Source organism: Carcharodon carcharias, chromosome 34 (genome assembly GCF_017639515.1).
Source record: "Carcharodon carcharias isolate sCarCar2 chromosome 34, sCarCar2.pri, whole genome shotgun sequence".
In the NCBI taxonomy this organism is placed as follows: Eukaryota; Metazoa; Chordata; class Chondrichthyes; order Lamniformes; family Lamnidae; genus Carcharodon; species Carcharodon carcharias.
This window is the reverse complement of record NC_054500.1, coordinates 19,162,185-19,187,933: the sequence shown is the minus strand read 5'-3', so window position 1 is coordinate 19,187,933 and position 25,749 is coordinate 19,162,185. Positions and strand designations below refer to the sequence as shown.

Genomic DNA, 25,749 nt, shown 5'->3' with positions numbered 1-25,749 from the left:
GAGACAAGGAGAGAGGGAGCGAGAGAGACAAGGAGAGAGGGAGCGAGAGAGACAAGGAGAGAGGGAGCGAGAGAGACAAGGAGAGAGTGAGCGAGAGAGACAAGGAGAGAGTGAGCGAGAGAGACAAGGAGAGAGAGCGAGAGAGACAAGGAGAGAGAGAGCAAGAGAGTCAAGGAGAGAGAGCGAGAGAGACAAGGAGAGAGAGAGCGAGAGAGACAAGGAGAGAGAGAGCGAGAGAGACAAGGAGAGAGAGCGAGAGAGACAAGGAGAGAGAGAGCGAGAGAGACAAGGAGAGAGAGAGAGCGAAAGAGACAAGGAGAGACAGAGAGCGAGAGAGACAAGGAGAGACAGAGAGCGAGAGAGACAAGGAGAGACAGAGAGCGAGAGAGACAAGGAGAGACAGAGAGCGAGAGAGACAAGGAGATAGAGAGCGAGAGAGACAAGGAGAGAGAGAGCGAGAGAGACAGGAGATAGAGAGCGAGAGAGACAGGAGATAGAGAGCGAGAGAGACAGGAGATAGAGAGCGAGAGAGAAAGAGGGGGAGAGGGAGAGAGGGGGAGAGGGAGAGAGGGGGAGAGGGAGAGAGGGGGAGAGGGAGAGGGAGAGAGGGGCAGAGAGAGAGAGGGGCAGAGAGAGAGAGGGGCAGAGAGAGAGAGGGAGGCAGGGGGAGAAAGAGAGAGAGCCCCGATTGCCTCCCAGTCCATCCACCCCAGGAGCAGTCCGCGATCGAGCCCTGGGTGCCCTCACCTCCCGGCTGGTCAGGATGTGCCGCGCCAGTTTGACTTTGGCGAAGTTTCCTTTGCCGATGGTTCTGAGCAGCCGGTAATTCCCAATGTGAGGCTGTTCGTCGGTGCAGGAGGCAATGGAATTCCGGCAGCGTGCTCCCAGAGACCGACTGGACCAGGTGGAGCCTCTCTCCGAGCGGTTCTCCATGTGGGACGAGTGCTGAGGAGACAGAGAGGTGGGGGAGACAATCAGTGGCCGGTTCGATTCTTAACCACCGACAGTGCCTGACCCTCGAGGAAGGACATCGCCAGCTCAAACAACAACTTGCATTTACGTAGCGCCTTTAATAAACTAAAACCTCCCAACGGACTTCACAGAAGCGTTATCAAGCAAAAGTTTGACACCGAGTCACATAGGCAGATAGTAGGCTAAGTGATCAAAAGCATGGTCAAGGAGGCAGGCTCTAAGAGGTAAGCCCAGCCAGCGAAACCCACATCCTGTGAATGAATATATTAAAAAAAAAAGCAGAGTCTTAAAGGAGAAGAAAGAAAGAGAGGTGGAGAGGGCTAGGGAGGGAGTCCCAGGGCGTGAGGCCTAGACAGCTAAAAACACGGTTGCCAACCGTGGACCGATTAAAACCGGGGAGACGCACAAGGCCAGAATCTGAGGTGTGGGGAGATCTCAGAGGGTTGTGGGGCCGGAGGATACAGGTAGGCCTATCAGAGACCAACAAATCATAGATCCTCCCTTCATCAGATCATCCAGCTGTTTCTTCAAAACCCGCTTCTTTCGACAGGCCTGCCTCTAATCCAACATCAGCTGTGACTCACAGGTTACCAGGTTTCAAGCCTCACTGTACAAGCTTGAGCACAAAATCCAGGCCGGCACTCCCAGCACAATTACCGAGGGAGTGCCTGCCTCACAGGCAAGGCCTTAATCTCTTCTGCCAATTCGGGGCGGACATCATCTGTTTCCAAAGAGAGGGGACGGAGTTCTCCCCGTTGTCTTGGCCAATATTCGTTTCCCAATCAACGTCACACACACAAAAAAAAACCAGATAATCACGGTCACTTTCACATTGCTGTTTGTGGGATCTTGCTGTGCACAAACTGGCTGCCATGTTCCCCCGAAATTACAACAGTGGCTCCCACTTGACAAAGCGCTTCATTGGCTGCAATGCCCTTTGAGACATCCTGGGGTTCTGAAAGGTGCTATATAAATGCAGCTCTTCAAGCATTGATAAATCACTATGTTTAAATGGGTAATTATCCAGCTGCTTTCTCCCCCCTCTCCTTCCTTCCCTGTATATCCCCCTTGGCATTCGCAAGACCATCGTCCACAGCCCAATCCCAGGCCCTCCTGTGAATGATGGGCCAGCTCTAACTCTCCCCTAACTGGCTGAGGCCCAGCCACATCCCAGTGATGAACCCCTCAACACAGCAGAAGTCTAGAAGCTGCACTGTGCTCAGCCCCTGATCCCCTCCATAACAGCCACATGTCAAAGTACAAAGACCACCTTAAGCGGCCGATGTTGCACACAAGGGCCGCAGTATTGGGCCTTTCCATCGCACTCCTGGCTGGTCTTCTACATTCTACCCTCCATAAACCTGAGGCCACTCAAAACTCTGCTGCCCGTGTCTTGCAGCAAGTCCTGTTTCCCTTTCACCCCTCGCTGTCCTACATTGGCTCCCAGTCAAGCCACATTTTGACTGAGAACTCCCACCATTGTTTTCACATCCCTCCATGACCTCGGCCCTCCCTATCTCTGTAACCTCCTCCAAGCCCTGCAACCCTCCCTATCTCTCTAACCTCCTCCAAGCCCTACAACCCTCCCTATCTCTGTAACCTCCTCCAGCCCCCACAACCCTCCCTATCTCTGTAACCTCCTCCAAGCCCTGCAACCCTCCCTATCTCTCTAACCTCCTCCAACCCCTGCAACCCTCCCTATCTCTGTAACCTCCTCCAAGCTCTACACCGCTCCCTATCTCTGTAACCATCTCCAACCCCTACACCCCTCCCTATCTCTGTAACCTCCTCCAACCCCTACACCCCTCCCTATCTCTGTAACCTCCTCCAGCCCTTACAACCCTCCCTATCTCTGTAACCTCCTCCAGCCCCTACAACCCTCCATATCTCTGTAACCTCCTCCAGCCCCTACAACCCTCCCTATCTCTGTAACCTCCTCCAGCCCCTACAACCCTCCCTATCTCTGTAACCTCCTCCAGCCCCTACAACCCTCCCTATCTCTGTAACCTCCTCCAGCCCCTACAACCCTCCCTATCTCTGTAACCTCCACCAGCCCCTACACCCCTCCCTATCTCTGTAACCTCCTCCAAGCCCTACAACCCTCCCTATCTCTGTAACCCCCTCCAAGCCCTACAACCCTCCCTATCTCTCTAATGTCCTCCAACCCCTACATCCCTCTCTATCTCTGTAACCTCCTCCAGCCCCTACACCCCTCCCTGTCTCTGTAACCTCCTCCAGCCCCTACATCCCTCCCTATCTCTGTAACCTCCTCCAGCCCCCACAACCCTCCGAGATATTTGCACTCCTCTAATTTTGGTCTAGGCAGATCATCCCCCGATTTTAATCGCTCCACCAGGATCGTCTGGTTATTTTTGCTTTGCTGTTTGTGGGAGTTTGCTGTGCACAAACTGGGTGCCGCATTTCCTATATGTAAGGTTGCCAACCCTCCAGGACTGGCCTGGAGTCTCCAGGAATTGAAGATCAATCTCCAGGTCACTGCTGTGGGCCACCCTGGAGAGAAATCACAGGGACATTAAAAAAGATTTGTTGGTCATTTTCTTTCAAAGTTTCTCTTTACCAGATAAAAAAATATTGAAAACGGTTGGGTGGGGGGTGGGGAGAACTGTTTGGCTGACAGTCAAACATCATCTAATAGGGTAATGAGTCTTTTTGCTTTCTGATTGGCGTAGGAAGGCCGTACGTCACAAGGATGGACGTGTTGGCCGACTAATGGCTGGAGCGTGGGGGCGAGTCATGTGATGGAACCTCCAGGAACACATTTAATCACAGTTGGCAACCCTAACTACGTTACAATAGGGACTACGTGTCAACAAAGGGCACCGTTGGCTGTACAGCACTTCGGTACGCCCTGGGGTTTTGAAAGGTGCTATACAAGTGCAAGTTCTCGCTTTTATCTAAATCTGGAACCTCGAATGTTTCATTACTCTGATCAGGTCACCTCCACATCATTAGTATTCAAGGGAGTTCAGGCTGGGTTAACGTAGCCTGTCCTCATCATTTAACCTTGAAACATAATCGAAAGCCATGGGATCGTAAACCAACCGCAAAGCTTCAAACACCGAGGTTGTTGTGGAAACATTAATTGGGTCCCCATTAAACACGAACCCAGCTACACCCTTGCTCTGCACTTGCCCCTGCGGCTGTCAGTGTCTGGGGCTCTGGTTCAGACCGATCCAAACCCCCATTCCAACACCCACCCCCCCCCCGCCCCGCCCCCAACCCCCTTTCCCTCGGACCGACTCAGAGTTCCACAAAACATCCCTCGTTTCACCGCAAAGCTTGACCTGGCTCAGCAATCTCATTCCCTCAGCACTGCCTCTATGTCCAATCGCTACCTGCGATAGGGGGCTCTTTTTCAGAAACCAGAGATTAGCAACACGGCAAAGGGTAAGGTTGGGGGGTGGGGGGGGGGGGTGGTTTCCCTGTGTTGCTCCGGATGGATCTCTGTATGAATCATTAACCGGCTGTCCCTGGGCTAACGCTTGCACAGACCGGGCTGTTTACAGAATCCCTGACAAGGTGGCAAGCACCTTTTTGACAAACTCACAACGCGAGTGTTTATCTGCCCCCTGCCCCGTCTCCGTCTTCAGAACCTTACTTTGCTTTTTTTTTGCAGCTTTGCTCTTTCCTGCTCCCCTTCCCCTACTCTTCCCCCAGCTTCGTCGGTCACTCGTCTGTTTAAGGTGAGGGTGGGAGCCCAAGAAAGCATAGACCAGTTAGACCGATATCTGTGGCAGGAAATTGCACATATCTACGATTAAGGGCAGTGTAACTAGGCACTTTGAACAATATTTTCACTGATAAGGGAGAGCCAGTGGGGAGCTGTAAAGGGTAGGCCGTGCTAGCTGAACCTGAGTGAATGTTTTTTTTTGTGTGAAGAGGTGACTAAAATAGTGGGCAGCAGAATGCCAATGGTTAAAAGCAAAAGCAAAACACTGTGGGTGCTGGAAACCTGACATTAAAACAGAAAATGCTGGCCAAACTCAGCAGGTCTGGCAGCATCTGTGTGGAGAGAAACCGAGTTTAATGTTTTGAGCCTGGGATGACTCTTCTTCGGAGCTGAAGAGAGGTAGAAATGTGAGGGATTTTATCCCGGTTAAGAGGGGCTGGAGCGAGACAGAAGGTCAGGGGATAGGTGAGAGCTCAGGAGAGATTTGACAAAGATGTCATGGACACAAGACAAAGGGAGAGGTAATGATAGCGTTAAAGACTAAGGCTGGTGCTAATAGTGGCATAAAGGTTATTAAAATGGACTTCCAGAAGGCATTTGATAAAACTCCTCATTAAGAGATAAAAACAAAAAAACTGCGGATGCTGGAAATCCAAAACAAAAGCAAAAACAGAATTACCTGGAAAAACTCAGCAGGTCTGGCAGCATCGGCGGAGAAGAAAAGAGTTGACGTTTCGAGTCCTCATGACCCATCGACAGAACTTGAGTGATCTCATTAAGAGGCTCCTTATAGGAGGTTAGTGGAGAACTTGATTTTAAGGCCTGAGACAATGTCTGGACTTGCTTCGTGCACCTCTCCTGTATTGGGCCAGGCCTCCACACCGCTGAGTTTGTTGGAGTTGAAAACTTGAGGGTGCTGAGTTACCAGTGGATAACTCTGCATGGATTTCCCCCTCTTGGGGTCTCCGCCTGTAGTGCCCACTTTGGGTTACATTTCCTTCCCTTTCTCCTTGGGAAAGGGATCCCCACCCCCCACCCCCCAACTTGTCCCATGTCTCCTGGGACTCTACTGCCCCCAGGTGGCTGTTCAGCTTCTGCTGTATTCCCATGTGGCTCTTCAACTCAGTGGGGCATCTCCCTCACTGTCTTTTTGCCTGCTTGGGAGCTTCCCCAGTCCCCATTGCAATCTCAAAGAATAAGTGTTTGCCAACCCAATTTCTGGGTCACTGCCTTCTGCATTTTTAAAAACTTCACGTGTCCTTCCTTGACCTCTTTCAGCTCTACTGGCCTGGCATCCGTTACCTACAGTCAAAGGTCATGAAACTGATGACAAATTATCGGCCGAGCAGAAGGACACTGGCAGGGGTAGTGTGTGGGTACTCTAATGGGCAGGATGCGAGATGAGTAGTGCCCTCATGGGTTCCTGTGTAGGGATCTCAATTATCCACTGTATCTATTAACAACGCAGACATTGGTGTAGAAAACCACCTGTTGGGAGATGGTGGCATAGTGGTTATGTCACTAGACTAGTAATCCAGAGGCCCAGGTTAATGCCTGGTGTCATGGGTTCAAATCCATAGAACCATAGAACACTACAGCACAAAAAACAGGCCATTCGGCCCTTCTAGTCTGTGCTGAAATATTATTCCGCTAATCCAATTGACCTGCACCTAGTCCATAACCCTCCAGACCTCTCCCATCCATGTATCCATCCAATTTATTCTTAAAACTTAAGAGTGAGCCCACATTTACCACGTCAGATGGTAGCTCGTTCCACACTCTCACCACTCTCTGAGTGAAGAAGTTGCCCCTAATGTTCCTCCTAAACCTTTCCCCTTTCACCCTAAAGCCATGTCCTCTCATGTTTACTTTTCCTAATCTAAGTGGAAAGAGCCCACTCGCATTTACTCTGTCTACACCCCTCATAATTTTGTAAACTTCTATCAAATCTCCCCTCATTCTTCTACGCTCCAAGGAATAAAGTGCTAACCTGTTTAATCTTTCCCTGTAACTCAACACCTTAAGACCCGGCAACATCCTAGTAAATCTTCTCTGCACTCTCTCAATCTTACTGATATCCTTCCTGTAGTTAGGCGACCAGAACTGGACACAATACTCCAAAGTTGGCCTCACCAATGTCTTATACAACCTCACCATAACATTCCAACTCCTATACTCAATACTTTGATTTATTCAGGCCAGTCTGCCAAAAGCTTTCTTTACAACCCTGTCTAACTGGAGAAATTTAAATTCAATTAATAAAACCTGGAGTGTTGAAAGCTAATCTCAGTCATGGTGACCATGAAACTATCATCGATTGTTGTAAAAACCCATCTGGTTCACTAATGTCCTTCAGAGGAGGAAATCTGCTGTCCCCTTACCCGGTCTGGCCTACATGTGACTCCAGACCCACAGCAACATGGTTGACTCTTAAATGCCCTCTGAAATTGCTGAGCAGTTAGGGATGGGCAACAAATGCTGGCCTTGCCAGTGGTGCCCACATCCCATGAAAAGAATAAAATAAATCCCAATTTGCCAATGACACGAACATAGTTAGGAAGTTTAATGTTACAAACAGGTAGGTGACAAGAGCGAGCAAAACTGCAGCAATTGGAAATTAAATTGAAATTGAAATGAAATCCCCATTATCCGTCGTCCGTGTGCCCGCTGAACTAGGGGTCACTGCATAAAAATAAGGGGTCGTCCATTTAAAACAGAGATGAGACGAAATATTTTCTCGGAGGGTTGCGAGTCTTTGGAACTCTCTTCCTGAAAAGGTGGCGGAGGTAGAGTCTGTGAATATTTTTAAAGCTGAGGTGATAGATTCTTGGTCAGCGAGGGGGTAGGTGGGACGCAGATTTCAGGTTCCTATCAGATCAGCTGCGATCTTATTAAATGGCGGAGCAGGCTTGAGGGGCTGAATGGCCTCCTCCTGCTCCTTGTTCATATGCTGACCCATGGCACCAGGTGAACTGCTCCCTCAGAGGCCTAGTGCAGACACGACAAGCCGAGTGTGATCCACATCGTCACAGTTGCTTAGAAAATCGCCTGTCCAAAGGCATCTTGCAGGTGGCGATGTTCCTGTGCACCAGGTGCCCTTGTACCTTCTACATAAGAAACTTGCATTGATATCGCGATTTTAACACCATTAAAAAAGTCACAAGATGCTTCACAGGAGCATCACAGCAAAACCTAGAGGATGCAGACTGAAGATAATTGGCAAAAGAACCAGAGGGGAAGATGAGGAAACTGAAAACGAAAACTCAAGAGATTGTTGTGATCTGGAAGGCGCTTCCTGAAAGGGCGGTGGAAGCAGGTTCAATAGGAACTTTCAAAAAGGGGGAATTGGATAAATGCTTTAAAAAGTGAGGGAAAGAAATAGCAGAAGCTCCAGGGAAAGAGCTGGGGGGTGGGGGGGGAGTTGGTGGTGAGTGGCGCTCATTGGTTAGCTCGTCCGCAGAGCCAGCACACCCACAATGGGCCGAATGGCCTCCTTCTGTGCTGTATTATTGTAACATGTCGCTTCACAAGGAGAGTGGTAAAGCTGCCTTGGCACATTCTAGATCACAACAACTTGGTGCGTAAAAAACAAACTCCTATCTCCCCCCTCTGGATCTTTGGCCAACTACCTTACATCGGTGCTCTTTGGTTTCAGTATAATCTTATCATGTGAAAGGTGCCATATAAATGCAAGCTGACACGGGCAAACTGGAGCAGCTGGTGGACGTAGCATTCACCGATCAGGCACTTTAAGAGATGCAAATACTTTTTTAAGAAGTTACGGAGCCAATGATATCTCACTCACCTACTTGCCTCGGCGCCAGGGTCCGACTCCTGGGGAATGCGCTTGGACTGAAATCAGGATCTACTAACCAGTCCCACCGTCCACAAGGGCACAGCTATTGATCACACGAGCTGCGAGGCCTGATAGTATTAACAATTCGCTGCTCGCACAGAGATTGATGAGTGAGAGGAGCTTCCAAAATGTAATTAGGGAGCCAGAGCACAGGCAGCGGCTCAGACAAAGGCACACCCTCCCACCCCGGCTCTCTCTCTCTCTCTCTCTCTCACATTCAGAATGCTACAAGGCAATCACACTGAGTGAGGACTTGCCTCCCTGCCTGTTCGCTAGGACTTGGTCAACCTGCAGACAGCCTCTGCTCTCGCTCAAAAAATGACCCAAGTCTCTGTGGACTCTGCTGCTCTAACGCATCCTAAATCCACGTCATCCATCGCCTCTGTGCTCCGCCGAGCTGGGGCACTAGGGTGAATTCCTCCTTCAGGGGGCCAGCACAGACGTGACAGGCTGAATGGCCCCCTTCTGTGCTACAACTGTTCAGTTCAACAATTGGCTGCCGGGGCGCTGACAACTCAACTGTAAAATCCTCAAATCCATGCGGCCTCTACCCTCACTGTCTACGTAACCTCCTCCCATCCTACAACCCTCCGAAATCCCTGCACTCCTCGAATTCCAGCCTCTTCAGTGTCCAAGCCAACGTTCTTGCCCTGACCAAGGTCATACAACAGATTCATTAGTCATTTCTCTCATGGTTTTATTATCTCATTAACTGGTTATTTATCTCATGGTTTTTGGTGGGACCTTATGGCGCGCCTTCATAACGTCTTTCCCAATACAGCCGGTGAAGTACTTTTGAAATGTGCTCACTGTAAACACGGCAGCCAATTTGCGCACAGCAAGCTCCCACAAAGACCAATATAACTACACCCAGAGAGCCTGTTTCATTTAGGTGGTGATTGGGGGATAAATATTGACCAGGGCACTGAGGAGAACTCCCCTGGTCTTCTTTGAATGGTGGCCGTGGAACCTTTTATATCCGCCAGTGGGGAGGGGGGGGTGGCGAACAGGACCTCGGTTTCCTGTCCCTTCCAAAGGCAGCATCTCTGGCAGTGCAGCATTCCACTGGGAGTGTCAGCCTAGATTCCTGTGCTCCAAGTTTCTGGAGTGGGACTCGAGCACATGATCTTCAGACTTAAGAGGTGGAAGCGTCATCCACTGAACTTTGGTTGACACCCTGAGCTGTTTATTCAACTACGAGACAACAGTGAACCCGCTACGAAAATAGTTTTACGAGCTCAATTTGAAGAGGTATTGGGTTATCCTGCGGATATGAAGAGGCACTTTATGAACAGAAATTCTTTTCCCTTGTTAGCAAAATGTAGAAAATACTTCTAGGGGAGCAATTTCATGGGTGAGCTTCATGGCCTTTCCCCGGGGCCTACTCCTCCCACGCTCAGCCCAGACCAGACAGACTACTGGCTGAGTACCTCCAGGGCCCAGCCAGACAAGACTCAAACCTTCACATCTGGCTCTGCGCTAAAAAAGTGCACTCAATAAAATCAATGAACGCGTTTAGCCTGAAGATCGATAGGGACAGGAGGCTCTTAACAGGGCCTGCATCGCCATGGCAACCAGCCCAGTTGGACATTTTACCCCACTTACCGAGAGCAACGTGACAGGTGACACAAGGCAAGACCCAATCACATTGCAAATCTCAAGCAGTTCACTCTTTCCAAAGGTTTAATTTTGAGAAGCTTATTTCTGGCGAATGTACAGACCTGACACATTTAGTGGGGGATGTCCGTGTTGTTATGTGGCCCTGGGCTTATGTAGTTGAAGGTCATTCCAGGGGGCAGTCCCTCTCCCCATCCCCCCCCACCCCGCCGCCGCCACCCCACCCCCCCCACCCCCAACCACCATGCACATTAAAGGGGTGCTGCCCCTTTTTAGTACACCCTCCCTCAACCATTCTCACATGCTCAGCTGGGTGTCGGTCACTCGAAGCCCAAGGCTGCTGGAAGGCAAAGCAGCTTCTCTCAAAGGAAGGAGGGCAAGAAACTATGTGAACGTCAGAGGGTGGAACAAAGCCAAGTGCTGTCAGAATGCACGTGATTCACAATGGCAGTACCGTGCAGTGTGGTGCTCCATCGCTCCTCCCCAGCTTTGTAGCCTCCTTCAGCACAACAGCCCTTCGAGATCCCTGCGCTGCTCCAATTCTGCCCTCTTGCGCATCCCCAATTTCCAAGCCCCTGCCATTGGTGGCCGTGCCTTCAGCCTGAGCCCTAAGCTCTGGGGTTCCCTCCCTACAGTTCTCCACCTCTCTCCTTTTAAGTTGAACTTAAAAACCGACCCCTTTGACCAAGCTTTTGGATATCTCCTTACACGGCTCAACGTCAAACTTTGTTAGATAGTGCTCCTAGCCTTAGGGGTGTTTTCCTACATCAAGGGCACTATATAAATGCAAACTGGTGTTCGCTTCACCCCAGTGGCCCGGTTAATATTTACCCCTCAGACCGACATCATCATCGTTACTGGGATCCTGCTGTGCTCGGATTGGACGTCCCATGGCCCTGAAAGGCGCTATAAAAATTCAAGTTCCTTCTACTGCTCTTTGGAGATTGGTCAAATTTTGTTGTATCCTGTGTAGTGGCCCTGGAGGTTTTGTTGCGTAAAAGTTGTTATGATGGGACTGTCGCTGCCTCCATTAGAGAAGGCAGTTTGTGTGTAATCACTTTATTGTTTTGCTTATGGGGAACAATGTCTGAAGTCTTTTCCTTCCAGAGGCGGAGGTAAAGTTGAACACCTGCACTTCCCCAGACCATCCAAGGCCAAAGCAGAACAAGATCCCATAACCTTGCAGTGAACCCAATCCAACTGCAAAGAAAACCCAAACTAATCAGGGCGAGGCTGACTATCCATTCGCTGGTGTGTGTGTGTGTGTGTTTTAGAAATGTTGAGAAATTATGTTAGATCCGCTCGCAAGAAGCTGCCATCAACCCACAAAGTCAACCACATAATTGAGCAACACCACAGAAAAATTTCAGTGCCGGTTCAATGCTAGAGCCCTTTGTCCCAGCGGCTAGTTGATTGAATCAAACTGCTCGTAAAAGGCAGAATACAGACCATACTTGATCAACTTGCAAAACCCCCAACAAAGCGTCTAGTGTTAGATGTGATCCTGCGATTGGGCAGCACTTACTGAACAATCCTGAGTGTGCTAATAGCTACACTAACGACCAACTTAAGATAATCAGTCGAGTTCATAATGTGGCTCATTTACAGTTGCTAGAAGTCACATACATTCATACACAGGGATCCATTCTCTGCAAACAAAAGGAATATGTTCAAGCCTTGCACCTTTTTTGAATTACCCAGGAGCCTGGGGGAACCTATAGTTCCCCGTTACTTTCTCCACAGCAACATCTCAGCCAATCAGAGTTGGCTTGCCAGCCAATCAGCAAACTTTCCTCCTGCTGCATAAATTGCTGGGATTATTTGAAATTTGGTATTCTTGCATTTGTCCTGATGAGTGCAAGAGGAAAAAGCTTTGGCAATGAGTCTCTCTTTCCAGCAAGATGCAAGTTCTGTACTATCGAGCGACCGTTTTGACAAACCTTTTAGGAGGGAGGCCGTGGCCTTGGAGCGGGTGCAGAGGAGACTGACCAGAATATTACCAGGGGTGGGGGACTTCAGTGATGTGGAGAGTCTGGAGAAGCTAGGGTTGTTCCCCTTAGAGCAGAGCAGGTTAAGAGGAGGTTTAATAGGTGACCAAAATTATAGGGAGTTTCAGTAAATAGGGAGAAAGCCTATCAATATTGGAACTGTCACTAGCCAGAGGTCAAAGAGTTAAGGTAATTTGCAAAGGAACCAGAGGAATTTGATTTTAATGCAGAGAGTTGTTGTGGAACAGGCTGCCTGGACTAGCAGAGGAGGCAGATTGAATAGTAACTTGCAAAAGGGAATTGGATAAACACTTCAAGGGGAGAAATTTGCAGGGTTACAGGGAGGGTGCTTAATTGGATAGCTGTTTCAGAGAGCTGAACGCTGCCCCCAGCCCACCACCACACCCCCTCGCAACCTGCTGAACACGATCTGTAATTCTAAAACAACCATCAAGACTCAGAGGAGCAGGATGGAAAAGGAACCACTGTTACCTGGTCCAGAGCCGATTTTGTTCTGTGGGAACGTGAACTATTGCGAATGGCGCAGGTACGTGGAGGAGGAACAGCAGAGGCTCGGCGACGGGGGGGCGGGGAATGGTGGAGGCTCAGTGACAAAGGGGGGGGGAAGGGGAGGAATGGTGGGGGCTCAGCGAGGGGGGCAGGAATGGCGGGGGCTAGGCGAGAGGGGTGAGGGGAGGAACGGTGGGGGCTTGGCGAGGGGGGAGGGGAGGAACGGTGGGGGCTTGGCGAGGGGGGAGGGGAGGAATGGTGGGAGGGAGGGGAGGGGGGATGGGAGGAACGGTGGGGGCTTGGCGAGGGGGGAGGGGAGGAATGGCGGGGGCTCGGTGAGTGGGGGGGAGGGGAGGAATGGTGGGGGCTCAGTGAGTGGGGGGGAGGGGAGGAACGGTGGGGGCTTGGCGAGGGGGGAGGGGAGGAATGGTGGGGGCTCAGTGAGTGGGGGGGAGGGGAGGAATGGTGGGGGCTTGGTGAGGGGGGAGGGGAGGAATGGTGGGGGCTTGGTGAGGGGGAAGGGGAGGAATGGTGGGGGCTCAGTGAGTGGGGGGGAGGGGAGGAATGGTGGGGGCTTGGCGAGGGGGGAGGGGGAGGAATGGTGGGGGCTTGGCGAGGGGGGAGGGGAGGAATGGTGGGAGGGAGGGGAGGGGGGATGGGAGGAACGGTGGGGGCTTGGCGAGGGGGGAGGGGAGGAATGGCGGGGGCTCAGTGAGTGGGGGGGAGGGGAGGAATGGTGGGGGCTTGGCGAGGGGGGAGGGGAGGAATGGTGGGGGCTTGGCGAGGGGGGAGGGGAGGAATGGTGGGGGCTTGGCGAGGGGGGAGGGGAGGAATGGTGGGGGCTTGGCGAGGGGGGAGGGGAGGAATGGTGGGGGCTTGGCGAGGGGGAAGGGGAGGAATGGTGGGGGCTTGGTGAGGGGGGAGGGGAGGAATGGTGGGGGCTTGGCGAGGGGGGAGGGGAGGAATGGTGGGGGCTTGGCGAGGGGGGAGGGGAGGAATGGTGGGGGCTTGGTGAGGGGGGAAGGGGAGGAATGGTGGGGGCTTGGTGAGGGGGAAGGGGAGGAATGGTGGGGGCTTGGTGAGGAGGGAGGGGAGGAATGGTGGGGGCTTGGTGAGGGGGGAGGGGAGGAATGGTGGGGGCTTGGTGAGGGGGGAGGGGAGGAATGGCGGGGGCTTGGCGAGGGGGAAGGGGAGGAATGGTGGGGGCTTGGTGAGGAGGGGAGGGGAGGAATGGTGGGAGGGAGGGGAGGGGGGATGGGAGGAACGGTGGGGGCTTGGCGAGGGGGGAGGGGAGGAATGGCGGGGGCTCGGTGAGTGGGGGGGAGGGGAGGAATGGTGGGAGGGAGGGGAGGGGGGATGGGAGGAACGGTGGGGGCTTGGCGAGGGGGGGAGGGGAGGAATGGCGGGGGCTCGGTGAGTGGGGGGGAGGGGAGGAATGGTGGGGGCTCAGTGAGTGGGGGGGAGGGGAGGAACGGTGGGGGCTTGGTGAGGGGGAAGGGGAGGAATGGTGGGGGCTTGGCGAGGGGGGAGGGGAGGAATGGTGGGGGCTTGGTGAGGGGGGAGGGGAGGAATGGTGGGGGCTTGGTGAGGGGGGAGGGGAGGAATGGCGGGGGGCTTGGCGAGGGGGAAGGGGAGGAATGGTGGGGGCTTGGTGAGGAGGGGAGGGGAGGAATGGTGGGGACTTGGCGAGGGGGGAGGGGAGGAATGGTGGGAGGGAGGGGAGGGGGGATGGGAGGAACGGTGGGGGCTTGGCGAGGGGGGAGGGGAGGAATGGCGGGGGCTCGGTGAGTGGGGGGGAGGGGAGGAATGGTGGGGGCTTGGTGAGGGGTGAGGGGAGGAATGGTGGGGGCTTGGCGAGGGGGGAGGGGAGGAATGGTGGGGGCTTGGCGAGGGGGGAGGGGAGGAATGGTGGGGGCTTGGTGAGGAGGGGAGGGGAGGAATGGTGGGGGCTTGGTGAGGGGGGAGGGGAGGAATGGTGGGGGCTTGGTGAGGGGGGAGGGGAGGAATGGTGGGGGCTTGGCGAGGGGGGAGGGGAGGAATGGTGGGGGCTTGGTGAGGAGGGGGAGGGGAGGAATGGCGGGGGCTTGGCGAGGGGGGAGGGGAGGAATGGTGGGGGCTTGGCGAGGGGGGAGGGGAGGAATGGTGGGGGCTTGGTGAGGAGGGGAGGGGAGGAATGGTGGGGGCTTGGCGAGGGGGGAGGGGAGGAATGGTGGGGGCTTGGTGAGGAGGGGAGGGGAGGAATGGTGGGGGCTTGGTGAGGAGGGGAGGGGAGGAATGGTGGGGGCTAGGTGAGGGGGGAGGGGAGGAATGGTGGGGGCTTGGTGAGGGGGGAGGGGAGGAATGGTGGGGGCTTGGCGAGGGGGAGGGGAGGAATGGTGGGGGCTTGGTGAGGAGGGGAGGGGAGGAATGGCGGGGGCTTGGCGAGGGGGGAGGGGAGGAATGGTGGGGGCTTGGCGAGGGGGGAGGGGAGGAATGGTGGGGGCTTGGTGAGGAGGGGAGGGGAGGAATGGTGGGGGCTTGGCGAGGGGGGAGGGGAGGAATGGTGGGGGCTTGGTGAGGAGGGGAGGGGAGGAATGGTGGGGGCTTGGTGAGGGGAGGAATGGTGGGAGGGAGGGGAGGGGGGATGGGAGGAACGGTGGGGGCTTGGCGTGGGGGGGAGGGGAGGAATGGCGGGGGCTAGGCGAGGGGGGAGGGGAGGAATGGCGGGGGCTCGGTGAGTGGGGGGGAGGAACGGCGGGGGCTAGGGGGGAGGGGAAGGGGATGAATGGCAGAGGCTAGGCGAGAGCAGGGGAGGGTTGGGGGGGGGGGCGCAATGGCTGGGGTAGGGGAGGAATTATGGAGGGGGGGAGACGGGAGGAACGAAGTGGGGGAGGGGAAAAAGTGAATGTTCGTGTAACCATTACAGAGAGCTCAAAATGAAGGTCAAACAGTCAAAAACAGGTCAGGCAGAATGATAAGCAGAACAATAAAGTGATTACACACAAACTGCCTTCTCTAATCGAGGCAGCAACACTCCCATCATAACAACTTTTACACAACCTCCCTAAGGCAACCAAACCCCCGGGGCCACTACACAGGATAAAACAAAATCTGACCTTGAGCCACACGAGGCTACATTAGACAGGGGGCCAAAAGCTGGGGCTAAGAAGGTTGGTTTTAATGAATGTCCTAAAAATAAGAGGAGACACGGGGAGAGGGCTTTAGGGAGGGAATTCCGGAGCTCGGGGCCCAGCAGCTGAAGGGCCCGGCCACCAACGGTGGAGCGATTAGTATCGGGAACGCTCAAGAGGCCGGAATTAGGAGGAGCGCAGAGATTTCGTTTTGGGGCTGGAGAATATTACAGAGATTGAGCTGGTGGGGTGGGGTGGGGGGTGGGGAGAGAGAGGTTAGGGTGGGTGGGGGTGGCCGGAGGGGATACGGTTAAGGCCATGGAGGGATTTGGAAAAACGAATGAAAATTTGAACATCGAGTTGTTGCTTGACTGCAGCCAGCGAAGGCCAGCTCTCACAGGAGGAGTGGGGGGGGCGGGGGGGGTCATGGGTGAAAGGGATTTGGCCTGAGCCCGGACGCAGGCAGCGGAGTTTTGGATGAACTCCAGTTTACAGTGGGGGGGGCGGGTAGGGGTAGAACGTAGGAGCGCGTGGAAAGGTCAAAGTTGAAGATAACAAGAGGTATGGATGAGGGCTTCAGCAGCGGACGAGCTGAGGCAGGGGGCCTTACAGAGGTAGGTGGTTTTGGTTATGGCGATTGGAAACTCACCTCAGGGCCAAATATGACCCCATGTTTTTGAGCAGTCTGACTCAGTTCCAGATCGTGGCCAGAAAGGTGCATGGGGTTGGTGGCTAAGGAACAGGAATCCTATTATTGTCCCTTATGTTGTTGCCCTTTGCTCCCCTCATCCCAGTTTGCCCAATGGGCCATCGTGGGTGATGGTCCCACAAGCCTGTAACGGCCTTCAGTATCAATCCCAGGGCAATGTCATGGTTATGTTGCTGAACTAGTAATCTAGAGAGCTAGGCTCAGAGTCTAAAAGACAGCAAAGTCAAATCCTGCCAGAGGATATTGTGAATTTAATCTCTCAGAAAAATCTGGAAATAAATAGGTGTTCTGATTACAAGTTTTTTTTTTAAATTCATTCATTGGATGTGGGTGTCACTGGCCAACCTTTACTGCCCATCCCTAATTGCCCTTGAGAAAGTGGTGGTGAGCTGCCTTCTTGAACTGCTGCAGTCCCTGTGGTGTAGGTACACCCACAGTGCTGTTAGGGAGGGAGTTCCGAGGATTTTGACCCAGCAACAGTGAAGGAACGGTGATATATTTCCAAGTCAGGATGGTGTGGGGCTTGGAGGGGAACTTGCAGGTGGTGCTGTTCCTATCTATCTGCCCTTGTCCTTCTATATGGTAGTAGTCGTGGTTTGGAATATGCTGTCGAAGGAGCCTTGGTGAGTTCCTGCAATGCATCTTGTAGATGGTACACACACTGCTGCTACTGTGCGCCGGTGGTGGATGGAGTGAACGTTTGTGGATGGGGTGCCAATCATGCGGGCTGCTTTGTCCTGGATGGTGTGGAGCTTCTTGAGTGTTGTGGGAGATGCACTCATCCAGGCAAGTGGGGAGTATTCCATCACACTCCTGACTTGTGCCTTGTAGATAGTGGACAGACTTTGGGGGAGTCAGGAGGTGAGTTACTTGTTGCAGGATTCCCAGCCTCTGAGCTGCTCTTGTAGTCACAGTATTTATATGGCTAGTCCGGTTCAGTTTCTGGTCAATGGCAACCCGCAGGATGTTGATAGTGGGGGATTCAGTGATGGTAAATTTGTGACAATTTTCGGAAAACCCCAACTGGTTCGTTAGGTCCAAATAGAGTAGGAAGCCTGCCATGCTCACCTGGTCTGGCCTGTATGTGACTCCAGACCCTTAACTGCCCTCTAGAGTGGCCGAGTGAGACACTTGGTTGTACCAAACACCAAAGGGACTGCAGCAGCTCAAGAAGCCACTTTCTCAAGGGCAACTAACAAGGGCCGTTCGAGATGCCCACGTGCTTGTGATGCCTGACAGTGCCAAGGGCTTGGTTAGAACAAGGGCAGACCTCTGTCCTGTCCTCGGCTGGTGTGTTCCACACATGCAAACCTCTGCTTTGGGTTGGGGAGGGGGTGGGGGGGTGGTGGTGGGGGGCACGGGATATTGGGCAGGACTGGCAACCCCCACTCGATCCCCCAACACAGAATAACCAGGAGAATCGGGAGGGGAAAGCAGAGGCCAGCTGCGATCTTACCGGAAGGGGGAAGCAGGGCTCGAGGGGCCGAACAGCCTGCTCCAGCTCTGATGCAACCGCGGCCGCTTGGCTGCGTGAAATGACTCAGGTTCCCTCACAGTGCGGAGCGGGGCCTGGGACCTTCCTACGGTGCAGCACCCTCACCGCACACAGCACCAAGCAGCCAGCAGAAAGCCCCTCGTTGTGCAACAGGGAAAGAAAAGTAAACAAGGGAGTTTTTCACGTTGAAAAGGGAAATGTAGAGCTTCAGAATAACCGGCCTGACAATTCATTATTACCTCATCTCCAAGCGGAGGAACAAGTTTCTGGGCTGGTTTTTTTTTTGCGCTAGTGTCTCACTCACAACCCAACCCAAGAATCTCAGGAACTGGACAAAGGGCCTTTTGATAAGGAGGAAATGAAAGAAAATCAGGAATGAAAGAAAGAACGAGGGCAGTGAGGAAAGAACGGACTTCATTTATATAGTGCCTTCCATGACCACTAGACATCTCAAAGTGCTTCACAGCTAGTGAGGCATTTTTCAAGTGTAATGTAGGGAAACAAATGGGTGTTGAACTACAGATTAGTCATGATCTATCTGAAAGGCAGTACAGACTCAGGGGGCTGAATGGCCTGCTGATATCAGATAATTACAAGACTGGTGTCAAAAAGAAAAACTTGAATTTACCTAGCGCCTTTCAAAAGCATCAGAGTCCCAGAGCACTTTACAGCTAGCGAAGTACTTTGGAAGTGCACTGTTGTGATGTAGGAAACGCGGCAGCCAATTTGCGCACAGCAAGCTCCCACAAACAGCCACGCGATGTTGAGCACAACAATCCAGGCTGGTGCCCCCGTGAGGGAGTGCTGCGCTGTCACAGGTGCCGTCTTTGAGATGAGACGTTAAGCTGAAGCCCCACCTGCCCCACCCCCCTCAGGTGGATGTAAAAGATCCCGTGGCACCATTTTGGAGAAGAGCCAGGGGGATTTCCCCCAGGCATCCCAGCCAATATTTATCCCTCAACCATCATCACCAAAAACAGGGAGAAACGAGCGGAGGGGGTGTTACTGCAGAGTCAGGAGGGATGGTACCGAGGGCGATCGGCTTTCTCAGGTGGGCGTACCTGTGGCCACAACTTTGAAGAAGAGGAGGAGCAGCATTCTCCCTGGCACCCTGGCTAATATTTGGCTATTGCCACAGAAGGCTGTGGAGGCCAGGTCATTGAGTGTATTTAAGACCGAGATAGATAGGTTCTTGATTGGTAAGGGGGTCAAAGGTTACAGGGAGAAGGCAGGAGAACGGGGTTGAGAAACTTATCAGCCATGAATGAATGGCGGAGCTGACTCGATGGGCCGAATGGCCTAACTTCTGCTCCTATGTCTTATGGTCTTATCGGAGTAGGGGGGACAACATCTCGGAACGCGTGGACTGGCGTTTGAGGGCGGAGGAGGTTGTTGGGATGTGGGAACGTGGGGGGGGACGGGACAAATGGGACGAGGAGGGAAAGCACCAACGTGGAGAGGTGGAGCCGAATGGCCTGAAAACCTCGTTCTCAACTCCACATCATTTGGATGTTAAAGATAAAGGGTTCGCTCATTTGAGACGGGAGGTGAGGGGAATTTTTTCTCTCCGAGGGCGGAGCACCTTTGGAACTCTCTTCCTGAAAAGGCAGTGGGAGTGGGAGTCTTCGAGTATTTTCCAGGCAGAGCTGGGAAGATTCTTGACTAACAAGGGGGTGAAAGAGCAACATGGGACAAGTGAAAGATGACCCGTTAAGGGTGGATGGGGGGAGGGGCGGTGGTTGGAGGGAAAAGGGGATAAAATAAAAATAAATTTGAAAAAAGGGATTAAAGAAAGGGATCAGGATGGAGGAGAGAGTTCACGATCGGAAGCTGTTGAGCTCAATGTTAAGCCCAGAAGGCTGAAAAGTGCCTTAATCGGAAGATTTGCTTCTGTCGCTGAGTTTGATGACTTCCCGTTAATACTGCGTAACTCCTACATCACGGAGAAATGGCTCCTCATCTCTGTTGTGGCTCTGAGTAGCACTCTCGCCTCTTGAACCAGAAGGTCGAGGGTTCAGGTCCCGCTTCAGAGGGCGCAAAGATCCAGGCCGACACTCCCAGTGCGGTGCCGAGGGAGCACCGTCAGCGGTGCCGTCTTTCAGATGAGCCTTGAACCCCAAGGCCGCTTCTGCCCTTGCTGATGGATGGAAAAAACGTCCCATGGCTCTACTTGGTTGAAGGGAAGGGGAGTTCTCCCTGGTGTCCTGGCCAACATTCGCCTTCCAATCGACATCACCAAAAACAGCTTGGCTCCTTTATCACATTGAGATCTGTGGGAGCTTCCTGTGCACAAATTGGCTGTTGGGATTCCTACATTACGGCAGCAGGGGAGATGGCGGAGTTGTGGCTAATTCACTGGATTAGTCATCCAGGCGCCCAAGCTAATTCTCTGAGCACGTGTGTTCAAATCCCACCATGGTGGCTGAACTCAATTCAATTTCTTAAATAGACAAACTGGAATTGAAAGCTAATCTCAGTAATGGTGACTGTGAAACTATCAGCAATTGTCATAAAAACCCATCTGGTTCACTAATGCCCCTTTAGGGAGGGAAATCTGCTGTCCTTACCCAGTCTGGCCTACATGTGACTCCAGACCCACAGCAATGTGGTTGACTCTTAACTGCCCCCTGAAATGGCCGAGCAAGCCTCTCGGTTCAAGGGCAATTAGGGATGGGCAACAAATGCCGGCCTTACCAGCGATGTCCACATCCCAAAGAATAAGACAGACTTCAGAAAAAGTACAGCTGCGAAACCCTTTAGGAGGCTCTGAGGCTGTGAAAGATGCTATCTAAATGAAAATCCTTCCGAAAGGTAGCTAACTGCTCCTTCAGAGGAGCCTTAATAAAAAAATTCTTCCTTAGAAATGGTCTTAAAGTGACAGGCACATCCCCTTTCATAGGTGTGCTCTGCTTAACAGGGATCCAAAGCTCAAGTTCACTTCCCTTTAAGTGAGAGTCACACGGACTAGGCCGCACACCAGGGATCCCAGTGCAAAGTTAGTCATGGAGGTCCTCAAGGTGGACCCATTCAGTTGGAAGGGTCCGTGCCAAAAGCAACACCTCAACGATAAGGGGCCCAGAAACGTCTACACCGTGGTTGTCGGGGCCACGAATGCATTCCCTCCTCTCAGGGAACAGGAGCCCTGGGGTAGGGTTGCCCATGTGTTTGTCATTTAGTCTCCTGGCTCCTACTGCCCCGCCCCCATGCTTCCACCATTGGTGGCCCAAAGCATCCATCATTGCAGCTCCCTCCCAGCCTGCCCACTCGCCTGGAGGTGTTGGCAACCCTCCCCTGAGGGCAGATCACCTGACACTCAAAAACAGGGCCCCGAGGGGAGTGGAGCCAAACACCTTCCTCTTGTAACCACATTTACACCAATTTTCAACAGGTTCACTTGTTCTAACTTTCCATTTCACTCAACGGTGAATAAAACTATTCGACCAAGACATGACAAACCAGAGGCGATGAACGAAAGAAAGGCTCAGCTGACGCTGATGAGGAGCAAGGAAGGCTGGGAGAAAAAAAAGAGGTCAACAGAGGTCGTGACCCAAGACACTGTTAAAAAGCCTCAAATTTCCTTCCAAACATTCAATTTATTCCTTTATGGTAAATCAGGTCTCCCTGAGAAGTAACCCAGAGGTTGAGGGGTCAGGAGCTGCATCAGACTTTAGGTGCTGTCCTTTACCTCAAACTCCTCACTCACCCAGTTATGGAAAAGTTGTTTTTTTCTCTCCCGAAAAACAGCCTTGACCACAAGTCTGCCCGGCAGTGGTCAAGACACCACTTTCTCAAGGCCCTGCGGGGAAATAAAGATGGTGGATCCTATCGGATAGTTCGTTTGGCAGGCTGTCAAGGTTGTTGGGCAGAATGCCTGATCGCTATAGCTTTCAGACAAGCACCAAGATGTGGTTTGGCTGGTGGCGAGACTGGCGGTCCCCGTCAGATCCTTCCTGCATGCCCGGAGTCTCACCGCCATCTACACGTTGCCCTTGAGACAGCTGCAGCAGGGATGAGACTGTCAACGGCTCTCTTCAGGAATGTGCCTTTGCGAAGAAGGTCTGGAGAGAGATGCAGTGGTTTTAGTTATGGGGTTCAACCTAAGCAGCTCCGTGACGCAGGACTCTCTGCTCCACGGGTTGTTTCCCAGGGATGTCTTTCGGCATCGGTGAAAGACGCTCTTTGGTCTGCCCGAAACTTGACCATTTTTTAAATTCATTCACGGGGTGTGGGCTTCGCTGGCTGGGCCCGGCATTTATTGCCCATCCCTAGTTGCCCTTGAGAAGGTGGTGGCGAGCTGCCTTCTTGAACCGCTGCAGCCCATGTGGCCTCCCAGTGCCAGGAGCTATTGACAGCTGAGTGTTGCAGACTGGTACATTCCAAGGCCCGAGGGACACCCCAAAGCCAATTAGGGCAGCCACAGAAAAGGCTTAACAGGGAAAGGCCCCAGACCTTTCAGCCATAGTGCACCAAGGACCTGGAAACATGGTAAAACCCCTCAGGCTGTTCAACATGAAACGAATATTGTACATATAACCTGTATAATCTCAAAGTGCCACACACTGCACCGAAAGAAACTATTGCACTTTATGTCACTGATTTACACCTTTACAAATTTTAGGAGCAAAGTATATTTTATATATCCCAGTAAATCACGAAACGAGACGCGTCTGTATTTGAGTGGGTGGGTGGGTGAGTGAGTGGGTGAGTGGGATGCAGCACGGAGGGAGGTTTGGAAAGGCGGCTGTTTACAGTTTTATTTGTGCAGTTTCAGACAGATTATTCTCGGCCCACTTAACCTGAAAAGCCTAAATGTTCTTACGCTTCACTGGCTAAGGGCAGCATCTCGACAATTTATCCAGGGTTGTTCACTCTGTTTAACAAGTGGCGCCAGCAAGGAGTGAGCTCTGGATAGTGTTTTGGGAAAGCGTGTACCTAATCAGAAAGTACAACTGGAAATTATACACCCAGCACCTGGGAATTACTGCCTGATGCTTACTTTCACTACGCATTTGAGAGGGAGGGGGAGCTGGGGGCAGTGAGAGGGAGGGGGGGGGCGAGAGGGAGGGGGAGCTGGGGGGAGCAAGAAGGACGGAGGGAGGGAGGAATGGGGAGCGAGAGGGAGGGAGGGAAGAGGTGAGGGGGAGCGAGAGAGGGAGGGAAGAGGTGAGGGGGAGCGAGAGAGGGAGGGAAGAGGTGAGGGGGAGCGAGAGAGGGAGGGAAGAGGTGAGGGGGAGCGAGAGAGGGAGGGAAGAGGTGAGGGGGAGCGAGAGAGGGAGGGAAGAGGTGAGGGGGAGCGAGAGAGGGAGGGAAGAGGTGAGGGGGAGCGAGAGAGGGAGGGAAGAGGTGAGGGGGAGCAAAAGGGAGCAAAGGGGCGCGCGAGGGGGGGCGCGCGAGGGGGGGCGCGCGAGGGGGGGCGCGCGAGGGGGGGCGCGCGAGGGGGGGCGCGCGAGGGGGGGCGCGCGAGGGGGGGGCGTGCGAGGGGGGGGGCGTGCGAGGGGGGGCGACGCAAGGGGGGGCACGCAAGGGGGGGCACACAAGGGGGGCGGCGAGAGGGCGCGGGGGAGGGCGCGGGGGAGGGCGAGGGGGAGGGCGAGGGGGAGGGCGAGGGGGAGGGCGCGGGGGAGGGCGCGGGGGAGGGCGCGGGGGAGGGCGCGGGGGAGGGCGAGGGCGAGGGCGAGGGCGAGGGCGAGGGGGATGGAGGGAGAGGGAGCAAGAGGGAGCAGGAGAGAGACGGAGGGAGGGAGGGAGAGTGAGAGTGAGGGATGGAACGAGGGAGGGAGGGAGGGAGGAAGCAAGGGAGGGAGGAAGCGAGAGGGAGGGAGAGGGAGCGAGAGGGAGGGAGGTGGTTGCGAGAGGGAGGGAGGGGGAGCTAGCGGGAGAGAGACGAGGGAGAGAGGGAGAGCGAGAGTGAGGGAGGGAGGGAGGAAGTGAGGGAGGGAGGAAGCGAGGGAGAGCGAGAGGGAGGGGGGAGCAAGGGGTGCGGTTGGGGGTTGTGAGAGGGAGGGAGAGGGAGCGGGAGAGAGACGAGGGAGGGAGGGAGGGAGGGAGAGCTAGAGTGAGTGAGTGGGAGGGAAGGAGGGAGAGAGGAAGCGAGGGAGAGCGAGAGGGAGGGAGGGGGTCCGAGGGGGAGCTGGGGCAGGAGAGAGAGGAGGAGGGAGGGAGTGGGAGATAACAGGGAGAGAAAAGCAGGGACAAGATTGAGAGAGCAAAAAGGGGGAGGGTGAGAGAGAGAGAGAGAGAGAGAGAGAGAGAGAAATGAAAATGACGTAAATAGGTCAACTGAGAGGCTGAACCAAAAAGAGAAGCTGACATTCTAATTCGAACACATTTCCAGCTACATTCCCCTTATCCTTATCCTGGAGACCGTGACTCATGTTCTCAGACATTCCCATCCAGGCAACAAGCACTGCAATTCTCAGTCACCATTCAAATATTCTGATATTCCTGGTAGGGCACATCGACAGGAGCCCTCACAAACATCCGAGATGAGGAAGGGTCAGTCAGTCCCTCTGGGTGGGGTAAATGAGCAGCCAAACAGGATTAAGAGGCAGACGTGGGGACAATCAACAGTCCATTCTGTAGCCCTGGGGCAGTTGAGCTACATTATTGCTCGACATGAGGGAGCTGAGGGATAATTACACAAACTGCATCCACTCACCAGAAAAAAGCATTTACTGAAACTGGAGAAAAACAAGGCTTTACTGTGGGGACTGTGAATTATCCACAATCTTTAACTGTGGAGTGGAGACAGATTCTAAACCCTCAGTGTGAACGAGCTGTCATCCAGCGAGAGGACACAGGGTAATGGAACAAACACCTGCATTTATCTAGCACCTTTATTGCAGTAAAACCATCCGATGGAACTTCACAGGACCCAATTATCAAACAAAATTTGACCTCAAGCCATGTGAGGGGGTGGGGTTGGGTGGGGGCCAGAGGGGGAGGGGGCGAGGAGGGGCCAGAGAGGGAAGGGGGCGAGAGGTGGGGGGGGCCAGGGGGATGGGACTAACTCGATTGCTCTACCCAAGAGCCGGTGCAGAATCAATGGGCCAAATGCTCTTATTTTACTTTTGCATTCTGAGAGATTCCCTCAAGTCTCAATTTAACATTCCCACCACCTCCATGTGAGTGAACAGCAGCAGCACCCCCTGGGTTGTGATAACCACACCTGCCCATCCTGGACACCCGGGTCCAGAGTCCGGGGCTCTGATGGACTTCGAGACTGGGAGAAGGGGAATAAAATCTGCCGAAGGCAGGAAAGATGGCCTTGGTCCAACATCTCCCTGTTGCCAATTAACAGACAACGATAAAGTTATGGTAAATAGTAAAACTGATGAGATACGAGCTGGTTGAAGGTTAGTTAAATTAAGATAGATGTCATGAAGGGTTGTGGAAATTAAGAGATAGCAAAGATTAGGAAATATCCCTTGGATCTCCACTCAATCATCATCCACCTTCACCGGAGGCCTTGTTTTTAATCTGTTCATTTTCTGGTACCTTTTGCAAGTTACTATTGAATCTGCTTCCACTGCCCTTTCAGGCGGCACATTCTGGGTCACAACTCCCTTGTTATGAAAATAATTCCCACATCTCATTCTCTGGTTCTCCAGTGAAACCTGTGTCCCTCAGGTTACTGGCCCTCCTACCACAGTCCCCCTCCATACCCACTCTTCCTCAATTGGATAAAGCGGTTGTGGGTGATGGAGAGTTGGGAGCCTATCCTGCCAGGCAATGGGTGCTAGGCAGGGCACACGCCCAGCTAATCCATCACAGGGCGCACACGCGCGCGCGCGCGCACACA

At 53.3% G+C, this 25,749-nt stretch overlaps 1 protein-coding gene across 6 annotated transcripts in view; it reads right to left on the bottom strand.

Moving 5' to 3' along the window:
• Positions 1-25,749, bottom strand: part of mark4b (MAP/microtubule affinity-regulating kinase 4b) — a 242,384-nt gene that overhangs the window by 192,955 nt on the left and 23,680 nt on the right. For all 6 annotated transcript variants that reach the window (XM_041179273.1, XM_041179276.1, XM_041179275.1 and 3 more), the window contains exon 2: positions 748-945. In XM_041179273.1, the coding sequence (XP_041035207.1) occupies positions 748-945 (198 nt within the window). The remainder of the gene's footprint in view (positions 1-747; positions 946-25,749) is intronic.